Source organism: Camelina sativa, chromosome 11 (genome assembly GCF_030686135.1).
Source record: "Camelina sativa cultivar CO46 ecotype springtype chromosome 11, ASM3068613v1".
Lineage (NCBI taxonomy): Eukaryota > Viridiplantae > Streptophyta > Magnoliopsida > Brassicales > Brassicaceae > Camelina > Camelina sativa.
The window spans coordinates 39,782,360-39,796,330 of record NC_141890.1 but is presented as its reverse complement, the minus strand read 5'-3'; the positions used below and the strand labels follow the sequence as shown (position 1 = coordinate 39,796,330).

The window sequence follows — 13,971 nt, the reverse complement described above, 5'->3', positions numbered from 1 at the left end:
TGGGCTATACACACAAGCAATAAAGATACTCTAACCATCAAACAACAATCAACAAACAAACCAGGCTCTGCATCGACCGACACAAAGATTGCATCGACCGACACCATCAGGGACCAGCATCGACCGACACTAGGTATGCATCGGTCGACACCAGGTTCACTTGCATCGACTGATGCTTCCACTTGCATCGATCGACACATGCTCGACATCACGCAGAAACCCTAATCGCATCGACCGACGCCTCCACCTGGCATCGACCGACGCTCCTAGGTCAATATGCGCTGTCCTCGCACTAGCATCAACTGACGCACATAATGCATCGACCGATGCTCATGCCGAGCATTGTTTTCCCTGAAGCTTCTCGCCGGATCTTCATTCCTGCAACCACAAGAATCGATCCCATGCCACAAGAAAGCTTCCTAACACCTCACATAACATACTAGCAAGCCTAACAACACAGAAACAAACAGATCAGAGTAATCTCCAGCTTAGATAAGCCATGGTCATGCACTTACCTTTGCCAAGAAGTTTATGAACCTTAAACAATCAAGAACACGCTCCTAGGAAGCTCCTACAACGATCCCAGCTACAGATCTCTACAGGAAACGCTTCCAAATACTAGGAATCACCAAGAACACTCACAAACACTTTTTCTCCCTTCTTTTCTCTCAAAAACGACCAAAGTCGTCTAATGAGACAAAATGAACGACTTAAGGGTTTTCCTTTCCCTTTTGCCCAAAACACAGCGTTTAACTTAAGTCAAAACGCAGGAAAAAGAGTCAGCATCGACCGATGCTCCTCCATCATCGATCGATGCACATCCCAAACCGGGATTCCAGTTCGCGGATGTTACATGTATATACATATATATCCAGATATATATACATATGTTTCCAAGACGTTTCTATTTCTTAATTTTAGAAAAAATAGTTATTCGTTTCCAAAATGTTTTGCTTCCGCGTATCCGTTTCTGTTTCCATACAACCTATATATTATGTATGATTTGACATGTGTTTGACCAAAACATACCATATCTCCATTCTATAAAAGCAGTTCCACAATAGCTCAAACAGCATTAGATACCAACCATATCCCTAATATAACTCATAAACCCATTTTTTTTAAATAATAAATAATAAATAATAATAATAGTAATAAACTACAACTAGTGGTCCCATACCCACTAGCCACCTAATCATAAGCACAACCAACAGTGGAAATAACAGATACCAATATCCAAAAAATAATCCAATAACTAATAACCAATAATCAAATATAACAATACTCCAATATCAAACAATAGGAAACAAGGAACCAGTATACATTATGAGTTATAATAGGTTTATGAGTTATGATTAAATGAGTGGATGCTGATAGTATTTTATTATGTATCTAGTTTGAATGTTGGCATCATTGTCAAGATGTCACTGACATCATTTTAATTTCAAGAGAACTTCCCTAATATTACTACACCAACACTCATAAGTAATTTTAAATTGAATTTTTTATGTGACTTTAGCATCTGATATCTCTCTTTGAAGCATTCCAAGAGAACAATAGTAGATGAGTGATGATGATATTGAGATCGTGAGGAATGCTTGTATTGTCTACAAGAGAAAAATAGTTGTCAAGATGGGTTGGGTGGGGTTCTGGCCTTCTGAGAGATGTTGACATTTTGCCACTAGGGTTTTTGTTCAGACTTGTACAATAGTAGGATATCATATTCAACCTTTTTTTTTTTTTTTCCTGAAATCATTTTCAACTTTCATATATTTACATTTTACTCACAAAAATTCAAAATTACATTTACATATTCCAACTTCGAACCTTTTTCCATTGGGAGTATATCTATATTTGAAAATTTTGAAATACATTTCACAATCTACACTTTTAGCTTAATAAATAACAAAATTAATCTCTAAAACATTTTACAAAATATAACTAAAATATGGCTATAAAATTGCAAACAAAATCAGCTCATAAAATTTCTCTACTAATTGATTCATATTTACCTAATTTAATTTTGGTTTATATTTATATAATCTTTACATTTAACATAACATTCCTAAAATATATTTACAATAAATTTATGTGTTTCTTTAAAATTAAAATATCTCAACTTTTTCTGAAAAAATTTAATGTTCTACAAAAATTATTTCTGATTTAAATTAAAATTTCGACTTCAAAATATTATATATTTAAGAAAATGAAACTGATTTTTTCTTCTACATTAACAAAAAAATATCATAAGTTGTGTCACTTGGGTTAAATAAAAATACTAAAAAATAAATTAAGATAATTTTAATACTGAAAACTTGTTAATATATATATATATATATATATATATATATATGTAAAAGTAAACATTATCCTCTGATATACCATGAGTTAAATTCTATTTTTTTTTTATGATTTTTTCAATTTTAGAGCATATATTAACTCATATATCTTTTTTCGATCCTTTGGAGGAACTACCCCTAATAACAAACTTGCAAAGGCCTCTTCAATCTAGATTACCTATCTTTATTGTCTTTTTTTATTTGGTATTTGTGTTTTGTTATAAAGTATGTCATAGTGCACAACTTTCCCTTTTTATCAGCAAATAAATAAAATTTTAAAATCGTATATAAATGAATAATATTAATTTAGTACATAGTAGTATATAATTTAATTTGGGAAAATCACATTTTAAAGCTTCAAAATTCAAAGTGTCATTGATTAGCACATTAAACATTGAGATATTTGCACTAACAATATAAAGCTAACACTTTAAACCTTAAAACTAACTTTCCTGTTTGTACCGCCATGAAAGATGACGAAACAGTAATATCCATCAACATGAAATAGTTAATTTTTTTATTAGTAAAATCATTTTAAAGATTCAAAGTGTTAGTAAAATAAATGTTTATAGTGCCAGTAATACTTTGAAGGTTTAAAACTTGATTTTTCCAATTTAATTAGTAAAATAAATGTTTATAGTGCCAGTAATACTTTGAAGGTTTAAAACTTCATTTTTCCAATTTAATTTATATGTGTTTGAAGCAAATACAATATAGTATTATTTTACCCCATTACAACATTATTTTACATGATTCCACATTATCGGTTATAAATAAATACTTATTTTACGATTTAACAAAAACTTTTCTCATATTAACAAGTGTAGAAAAATTTGGATTTGGCTTAGGGAGTATGAGATAAAGCCGATGATGTCATAAATTAACGGTAAAAATATATAAAGGGATCACAAAAGCGTGCAGCTGCCACGTGACCTTGATTCAGATCTTTTGGTGGGTCGCTCGTAGTCGTAGTACCCCAGCGAGCGAGCGATTATGTCATCAGGTAAAAAACAGAAAAATCTAACGCCGACGATGTCTCTCTCTTCTTCTCAGTTCATCACCGCCGCCGAGCTTGTGGCTGGCAGCGAATCCGAGTAAGAGATGGGGGGGGGGGGGGGGGGGGGAGCTCTTCTTCCTCTTCTACACTCCCTTCTGGCTCACTCTCTGTTTAGGGATCGTTGTTCCTTACAAGCTTTACGAGGTCTCTCTTCTTTACTTTGTATTCATTCAGCAGTCCCTAATCTTTCAATGTTTCTTTAAAGAGATCTGACGATTTGATTGCTTTGTGAATAAACATTCACGGAGTTGGAGTATCTGCTTCTGGCCTTGGTTTCAGCTGTTCCCACTTTCCTCATTCCCATGTTACTCATTGGAAAGGTTTCTCTACTTAAACACCTCTGTCACCAATCCATTTCACCTCTGAAAGCATACCTCTATTCTTCTTCACTCATATATGTATTTTAATTTTGTTCAGGCTGACTGAAGTTTATGCTGGAAGGACCGCTATTGGGTTAACTATGCGGGATTTAGCACCCCAACATACCGATCTAAACCAGAAAGATATTTCGGTTACTAAATCAGGAATCCGGTTTAGAACCTAATTGAATGTTTACTTGAGGCCTGTTCGGAAGAAGGAAGTCCAGCCCCGAAGATGGAGAGCCGACTTCCCAATTCGCCCGGTGGCCGACTTGAAGAGAAGAAGCAACTTTCCTTATTTTTGTTCAAGTTATAAGGAAAGCTAATATATTCTGTAATCTAGAGGAAAGTATAAATATAGAAGAGACTCCCTCATTGTAAATCATCCGGCATTGAATACAATAACTTAGCTTTTTCATTATTTTTAGCAAAACCCTAATTTGAGTTCTAAGAGATCTAAACCTTTTTCCGATTTCAAGCTCAGATCGAGTTTTTTGAGAGATTGCTTCCTTGAATTTGTTTTCCCATCAAACAAAATCATTGTGGAAACCTAGTTTCTACACTAAGGCAAGCTTCTTTTTCTTTCTTCTATGTGCAATGTAGTTTCATACTCTTTGTGGATTTAAATTTAAGTTTGAGATGATAACTTTTGATTTTAATTTGATCAAGGTTACTAGTAAGAGTTTTCATTCTCATGATTCTTCATCTTATAGTTGTATTGATTGGAACTTAATTCTACTACTACAGGCAAATCTCTCGATTATTATTTTCAGCTATGTGGGAAATTACTTTTGGACACACTATTTCTTTAAAGTTCTTGGAGCGTCTTATACGTTTCCATCATGGAAAAATGAATAAAGTTCTTGGTCTTTTTATAGCGCCTTGAGAAGTTCTTTGAATTATTGTGCCGTCTCTGTGATATGATTTCATCTCTCGACTTCTTGGCCTTTCATTATCTTTAATGTTTTCATATATCTTACTTAAAATGCCTTTATGTTTTCTTATGCATTTTATTAATTGGTTCGGGTTTGCATGATGGATGAGAAATCAAGTAACGAATGGGATTTATCCCGAGTGGCTGTTGATGCTTTGGGTGCTGCTATGTTGGTAACAATTATTCTTGATCTATGGCGTCTCGTCTTGGGACCTATAGTTCCCTTACCAGAGGGACAAAAATGCCTAGAGTCTGGATTACCATGGTTCTCCAATTGACAATTCAAAGATGGGCTGCTTCCACCAATTCAGGGAATAGCATTGGACTGAAAAGAAAAACCTGCACAAGAGTGTTCGTGAACACTTGACGGAATCGGCAAGCAGTTAATGCGATTTTGGGCATGTTTCTGAGGTTTTTCTTCTCCCAGATGACTGCTGCATTGTTGTTATTTTTCAGTTTCTCTTTATGGACTTGGCAATGAAATCTTTCAAGTTATCATTTAAAGAACAGAATGGAAACTTTTTGTTGTGGAACTAGAATCGATGTATTGGTTTGTCCTCTTAAGTTTGATAGAACATAAAGGCCACAACACCATTTGAATGAACCAAAACATCACATTAGATGGTTAAATCTCATCACATGAAGTATCTGAGGGCTTTCATACTTCTGAAACCTCCTTGTACATTTCTGCACTAATCTCTTTTGACCGTTTCGTTTATGGTTTCAGTAGAACCCATCATCAATCCAGGATCAACATAACCTGGTCCTGAGCGTATCTGATGCCATCCATGATTCCTCGAACAAGTACACGTTCTCTGCTCTTTTTCTGTAGACCGGTCTCAGTTTAATAATGGGAGATAGAACAAGACTGCTCTCTGTTTTTACAATCTTCACATCTAAGAACAAATCTGGGAGGAATCCTTAATGTCCAAAGACTCATTACAAATCACATGAAAAGTTTGACATATATGGAGGGAGATAAGAGTCTTAAAATGATATTATAATTAAAGATCAAAGTCTTGTTCCAATCAGATAACCCTGTTTCAAGATACAACTTTCAAATATAAAAACAAAAAGTAAAAATAAAAGTCACTGAATCAGCATCATACTGATACTAACTCAGATTTATTGTAGTTTTAATAAAACATATCTAAAAAAAAAAAAAAAAACAGGGTTTTCTTGAGAAATATTAATCTCTTGCATCTAAAGCTTCCTCCTATGGCTTCTTGACCACAGCCTCCAGTTTTCTCATCATTCCAATCTTCTTTTTTGCTTCGTCCTTATCAGCCTCCTCCTTTGGTTTCTTGAAAGCCACATTCTCCAATCCTCTCATCTCCTCTTTAGTGACAACATTGGAAGCTCTGGTGTCAAATGTGCAGGATCAAGTTCCAAGAAACCTACAGGAACATTCTCACCATCTTCACTTGTAAGAAAATGAGAATCCACTTGATGGGATAACCTAAACAGTTCAAACTTTTTGATTGTCCACTGATATGGATGGCGATGAAACACAGCTTTGTATCCAGGGACTTTGACTAGCGGCACAACCGGTACACCTCTTCCTTCTTCGAAATCATGAAGCGCTTTAACTAATTGATACTTGTTCACAACTTCTTCAGGAGTTGAACTGTTCCAAGATGGTGACCAGTTTGTATAGAGAGCCCAAACATCACCTTTCTTCGGATAGATGTGCACAAACCCGTTGGCACCTTTTTCCCACTTGACTCTATGTGACAATGAGTCGAAAGAATCGCAGTATTCTTGCTTACCGATTGAGAAGCTTCCGGTGGTCTTATAAAACCTGATTTAATCCACTTCATTGGACCTAGTTCCTCATTGTTCTTGCTATACAGCCAAGAATAACACATCTTGAACGGTTCTTGAGTGACAACACCATGGACCATTGCATAAAACCGAGGCATTCCCTTATCATCATAAACAGCCCATACCTGGTTTCCTTCACGAAACGAAGCTTTGGTTCGGTCCTTGTCAAAGTTGTGGAAATCAGTATCTGGAACAATCAAAAACACTGCATCAGGTTCCTCCTTTTTAACCACAAAATTAGTGTTCTTGCTTTCACACTTTACTCCTTCCGCTGCAATGAAGGTCTTGGAACCATCGCTGGTCCAGGACACTCAAAAGCATCAAATGGTTTGCAACAATTAACACACATCACCCTGCGATCTTTGCACCTACCTGGATACTCATACTTCATGCTACAAGAACGGCATAATGTCCAGAAGGTGCTAGAAAACGCCTCTGAAGCTCTTCTCAGATTCTGTAGTTGTAGTTGTTCTTGACGTCTCATGTCATAAACTTGCTTGCTCCCTTCATTGCACAGATGATTTCAGGAACCAGTCAGTAACATGTTGGCTTCATCAACGCTACAAACCGTGTTGTCACATTCATCAAGGATGATTTCCAGAGATAGCTTCCTGTAACGTTGCTGGATTGTTTCAAGATCCACGGTCGGGTCAACCGATAACACAGCATACCAATCAGTGTCACCGTTGATTTGCTTGGCGAAACCCATGAGCACGTCAAGAACCGCATTTAGACGGAGAAGACCACATAGTGAAGGGTTAAGCCTTTGTGCCCTGACAGCAAACTCTTTGGCTCCACAGAAATCACCGGCTCTATACATCTCCACAGCAATCGCTTTCGCTCTTCTAGCTTCTTCTCGAATGTTTTCACCTATTCTTCTGTTCATTTGCAACATTTTCTCTTCGTCAAAAAGTAGTGTCACAAGATCCTACAAGATAGAGAGACAGATATGATCTGCAAATGAAACAACCCTAAAATTTGAAACAGAGTAAAGTGGGATAGCTTTTGCCCTAAGCACACATGTGGAAAAAGATATTTGAATAAATGGTTTTTGCGCCAACTTCAAAGTTCACTAAATATCAAACTTGTTCAAAGAAATAACTAAAATGGAATCACGCAAACCCATTTACAAACACGAAGGAGAAGAGTGTAAAACAAGACAAATCGAAATCAAAATCAAAGTACACAAGTTGCTACTAAGGACAAAACCAAATGAGAACAAAAGAAAAAGAAGACTAATGCAACGTAACTTAGGTAATGATGAAGATAATGATACCTTTGCGTTGCGGATGAGGATGAACAGTTTCAGACTTGTAAGTGATTTGGTTTGGTCAGATTACTTCTTTTTGTAATCAAGGTGAAAGTAAAAGAACCTCAAAACCATAGAACGATGAACATATATATAGAGAAATGGTTTGGTGCATGTGACTTTTTATGGTTTCACCATGTTTTGCATTGCCAGTAATGTACTAATTACCTAAATTCACTACTGTTTTCAGTCAAAGTTTTAATATCAAATCATTTCCACCTTAATTGATTGTGTAAATAAATCTGTATATTAACGTATGCTATCTATTTCACTCATCTTTCTTACAAGAATACAATACTTTGAAGTTTGAACAAAGACTATTTTTTTTTTTAATGGTAACGAGGTATTGCTTTGGATTTTGTTCTCTTTTGAAGTAATTACTAGGTCAATACACGCGCCATGGCGCATGTTCTTTTTGAAGTTACTAGGTCAACACACGCGCCATAGCGCGTGTTCTTTTTGAAGTTACTAGGTCAATAGACGCGCTATGCCACATGTATCTTTTTGAAATATATTTTCTTTAGTTATAAATATCAATGATTAATTAAAATTTTAAGGTTTCTAGAATTTAGTTTCTATCAGTTTAAATTTTAATAATTAATATATACTGATTTACTATTCAACTATATATATATATACACTAATAAATACTATGTTATATATTACTTCTACAAAATAAATGTATTGTATTATTACTACATATTTAGGATATGTGTCCCATGCTAAATGTATAATTTTGCGTTTGGTTCTAAAAGTTGGGAGATATATTTAGGGTATATGTCCCATGCTAAATATATTTCAAAGAGATACATTAACGTTTAGATATTAGTTTTAAAAGTTGGGAGATATATATTAATTTGGTTCGGTACTTGAAACATGTACCAGAAAAATAAGCCAAAGTATTTTAAACTTATAGCAGTGACACTTCCTAAAATAGAGCCGCCTCTAGCAATCCTCATGTACTATAGATGTTCAACTCGGTTCACATTATACTTTCAGCCTCTATCTATTAGTTGTTGTAACGCTCCAACCATCACTTTTCAGTGGGCCGCATGTCCAATCCCAGTCCATAGACCCACTTTTTTTAATGGGCCTCACGTCCTCTCACTAGGTCCGTGAGCCCATCTATATCTGACGGTCGGTTTGCTACGTCTGTAAGATTTTAAAGACGAGTTACCATCCCTACAAATCACCACATGATCTTTCCATGTGTTTTGTCCTCACTCGCACAGTTCCAACAGTCACTTTCCGGAAGGTCTTTCATCCTGAGACAACTCGAGCTCAAGCACGCTTAACTCTGGAGTTTTCTCTCGACTCTTGACCGAATAGATAAGTGCACTTTGGTGACATAGGTGGCAAAATCAATTCTTTTAAACCTATGCGCAAGTCCCTATAAATCATCACATGATCTTTTCTTGTGTTTTGTCCTCACTCGCACAGTTCCGACAGTCACTTCCCGGAAGGTCACCCATCCTGAGACTACTTCAGCTCAAGCACACTTAACTATGGAGTTCTCGCAGTACCCTTGACCGAAAAGAGAAGTGCACTTTGGTGACATAGGTGGTCAAATCAATTATTTAAAACCTCTCTGCAAGTCTCTGAAACCAGGGTGTCACAGTTGTAAACTTCAAATTCCTCCCAATCTATAAAATTCTCTCCTATTAATCAAATTTAATTAATTCTTTTAATTGTGATTTAAAATCTTAAAATCACGTTAACAATTTTACGATTAGGCTAACTGTAATGACCCGCTCCCGCGAGCGCGGTACGGTACCAGAGACGGTAGCGATACGTTATCATGGACGATAGCGGTACGACAACCAGTACCGATTGTGCCGATTAGGATACGGTATCCAGTGCTGATAGCGGTACGGCATACAGTTCCAATATTGCTGATAAGGATACGGTATCCAATGCCGATAGCGGTACGACAACCAGTGCCGATAAGGATACAATATCCAGTGCCGATAGCGGTACGACAACCAGTGTCGATAGTGCCGATAAGGATATGGTACCAGTGCCGATAGTGGTACGGAAATCAGTGCCGATAGTATCGATAAGGATACGGTATCCAATGTCGATAGCGGTACGACAACCAGTGCCGATAATGTTGTGGCACCAGAGATGATCGAAGGACCGATTGCGGTTTGATCGAAGGACGGTATTCGGACGACATCGGGTCGGTATCCGGAGGATAAGCCGAACGGAATATTGTACAGGGGGACATTGGCCATGAGTTTGATAGACTAAAGGGGATCCGAATGGAAATGAGGAGTTCGAGACTACCGAAGTAGTGATCAGATGTTTGAATTGAAGAAACGGAATCCTTAGTTCTTGTAGATGATGCAGGCATGTAAGTTTCTGGATGAAAGGGAAGTTTCAGAGTTTTGTCTAAGTGACAGTCCAAGTGATAGTGATAGTGATAGTGATAGTGATAGTGATAGTGATAGTGATAGTGATAGTGATAGTGAGAGTGATAGTGAGAGTGATAGTGAAGTGGACACTGTCAAATAAGGTCGCATCGGTGAACGATGGATCGAGCCGATGGACAAGGCTGGATCGACTTGACTATGGGCCGATGGATGGCCTGGGAACTCAAAAATCTTGCGGAGAATTAATCCGACTCACGGGAATGGAAACCCGAGAGAAATGGAAACTCGCGGAAAATGCAAAGTTGATCGGATAAGGATAGTAGCAAAAAATATGAGAATTTGGGGAATGATAGGGCCTATCGCTTTTAGGAAACTCGAGGCGGTTTGATCGATCCTATATAAGGGATAAAACCCTTAGGAATTCTCGAGAGTTTCGCATACACATCCGAGAGCTGCCGCGAGAGAGAAAAGGAGTTTCCATCGGAGCTTAAACCAAGAGATCCTAAGTCTAAGTCGAGAAAGGAACGGTAAGTGTCCTTCCACCTTGAACCGTTGATGGTATATGGGTTTACACATCGGTTATTAACGGTGTTGATCTGTCCGTGTAGAAGCGGGGATCAGATTTGGGTATAGGAACCGAGAGATTAGCAACTTAGGTCGATACCAAAGGTCAATGCGTGACTGTAGCCGAGTTCTATAGTCGATCTCTCGACTCGCGGTTTATTTAATCTTGTTTGATTGCTTGTCATGGTTAATGGTTAATGGGTTCTATTGCAATATGAATGATGGTTGGTCTAAACGATTTAGGCGACTGTCTTATTAGTTATTTGACTTGCGTAACTTGATTGGAATAGATCCTATGTCGGATATAGACTAATGAACTCAGCCTAGTGAGACGGGATGACCGCTCAACTAAGCAAACTTGTTTGCTTACGCCTCCTTTAAATGGATGCAGGAAAAGATAGGTCTGATGACCAGGATTTATGTGGTTGAGCAGCACGAGTGATGAAGTCAAGGAAGGGACAGGATGGTGGTTTTGGGTAGTTTATTATGCTTTAGTATTTTGCTTAAGTTGTACTAGCCTATGGCTTAGTTTGGGTTGTCGAACCTCATGATTTATATTGGATGCATATTTTTAAGTTAATTCGCCTGTTTTACTTCATCGCTGTCGCAATATGTTAAATGGACAAGTTAAAAAAAATTCGGCCTTAAAATTTTGACTAAGTAGTTACGGTCATGTAAGGTATTTTAGGGTCGGGGTGTTACTAACACCCGAATGTAAATTATTGACTCGAAGCCAAATCTTAAAAACTTAACTTCAACCCTTTCTTTGACATAGAGGTTTTGATTTCCTCAAACCATAATAGATTTGGGGGTAAATTACTATAATCGTGAAACCATAAATACAATTTTAAGTCGTAGTTAAAAAAATCAATTGAATTAGTTAATTAAGAAGAATTTTATAGATTCTATGGAACTATAAAGTTTATATATAGCTAATACATGGTGAATTGGGCAGATGATAAAAGTACATGGTTGAATACATATAGCATAGAGGGATTGCTACATATAGCCGTCCAAAATAAAGTTTAGTTTTAACTTTTTAAAAGAACAAATTGAAAAAAGATTGTGAAATCTTTGCAGAGTGAAAATAAAGAGAATAAAAAATGTTACAATAAATCACATCAAAGACTAGGAGAGACTACAAATGTCAATTTCTTGATGAGATGTAGCTTTTTCTGTTGTTCTTCTTTGGAAAATATCCCGAAAGAGAAGGGAACCCAACATACCAAAGCAAAGGTGGAAGAAGCAGTACTAGAACATGCAAAGCCACACGTATAAAGTTGGAACTGAAAGCTTCAACACTCTTTCAATAGCATATAGAAGATCTCCTTTTAAAGGATGATTTGAGTTTCTGACAATATATAGGTTTTATATACTGCAAGAGAAGTACAAAGGGAGGTGAAGTCAAGTGGTGACAACGCAATGATGATGATTATCATTAAGAAAAAATAATAAAGCAAGATGTTGAAAACCCACTTGTTGTATTATAAATCCCATGAATCTGGTGCATATGACCATTTTTGCAAATTAAGGAGCCACCCAACCCTTATTTATACATGGAGAACGTGGATTGCTTGGCTGGGAAAAAGCAAAGACGCGAGGTTTAGACAAACTCTTGAAAGTGTAAGAATGTCTGATGCTCCACCGAGCGAAGCTCTTTCTTTTTTTGGGTGATAAGACAATGTGTGGAAGCAACTGCTTATAATAGTAACTCAATGCAAATGACTAATTTATATATATAATTATATATATATTTATTTTTCTTTTTTTACCTTATCAACTGAATTGGCTAGAGTTCTTATGTCGTAGTAAGTATGAGCATAAGAAACCAACTTTAGCCACACAATGCAAGTAAGGAGCATCAATGTGACACCCGATAAGAAGGCAGAATCACGCCTATCCATTTTCAAGATTATCGAGTTAGCCAACTAAAGTTAAAAAGAGTATCATAAGCTAAGATCAAAAACAGCCTAGCTTAATACTCACCTTATGGTGACGTAAACTTGATACTAATCCTCCAATGGACCATGTTATTTCCTGTCCACAAAATCTAGTTTATTCTTTCATGTTTGTGCTGGACAATGCGTTGTTTAAAAACTCTGTACTCGTCGTTTCCCTAAATGTAACCGGGACGGCGAATATTGTTTTCTGATTGGGATGTATTTGGATCTATCTGCTTTAAACATGTTCCAATTATGTTCATTATGGATCAAACTGATTCACTATTCTCTGTCCGAAGACACAATCGCTTTCAACTTGTCTACGGAAACGCTTACTTTGTAGACTATAACGCTTCTTTCTTCGACTTTCTTTTCTTTCTTTCTTTTTTCCTGAGTTTTTCTTACCTATTAATTTGTTTAGATTTACGCACCAACTTAACCGAAGACCTATGTATCTCTCATTTCAAAATAGAGAACATTAATGCCCCGTTCTCACTTCAAGCCGTAAACATCAAATCCCACGACAGACCTTCTAAAATGGGTTCATTCTCACGCTTCATACATCGAACGTTTAGCAAATGTGACATTCAAGCAAAGATTTTGGGACAAAGTGGTATTTTTGGCTAAATTCCCTTATTACTATATACTTATACTAGATGTTAGTCCATTCTACGTGTGAGTTTTTACATAATCACTATTTTATTTTGAAAAAATCATATATAAATTAACATGTTATTATTTTTTTTTGTTTTTTCGGTGTATATCAAAATTTAAAGACAATGTAATATGAATTTAAATAAAGTAAAGAAATCAATATTTTTTTTATAATAATATATTTAGTGCAATAAGGTCATATTGTATCTTACATGTCATATGCCATATATTTTTGTAGTTGTAGTCATATTTCAAAATCATTATGATATATATTTTCATAAAATTTATTTTGTGGTGTTAGTTATGCATATTTTTTATTTATTAAAATGTTTAAAGATAATTAAAATGTGATAGCTTAAAGATAATTAAAATGTTTCAATTAAGAAAAAATCAAAATAATGAACAGTAAATTAATAAAATTGTTTCATACATTTTAAATAAGTGAGTCTAACAATAAATTATTAGACTAATACATTTTCCAAAAAAAAAATTAAAAAAAAAACAGCAACTACTTTATTAGGTTATTATTTTAAAGTCTTTAATTGTGTATGGACTTTGATTTATATAAAATGATAATGTTTCATATAGAAAAAAATAATTAAAATATATATCATATATT

At 35.7% G+C, this 13,971-nt stretch overlaps 1 protein-coding gene and 1 pseudogene across 1 annotated transcript; both read right to left on the bottom strand.

Moving 5' to 3' along the window:
- Window positions 1–5,905: 5,905 nt before the first annotated feature.
- Window positions 5,906–6,997, bottom strand: LOC109127418 (uncharacterized; annotated as a pseudogene).
- Window positions 6,998–7,036: 39 nt separating this feature from the next.
- Window positions 7,037–7,408, bottom strand: LOC147935184 (uncharacterized). The gene has a single exon (XM_087472896.1). The coding sequence runs from the start codon at window positions 7,406–7,408 to the stop codon at window positions 7,037–7,039; it is 372 nt and encodes a 123-aa protein (XP_087329022.1).
- Window positions 7,409–13,971: the final 6,563 nt, after the last annotated feature.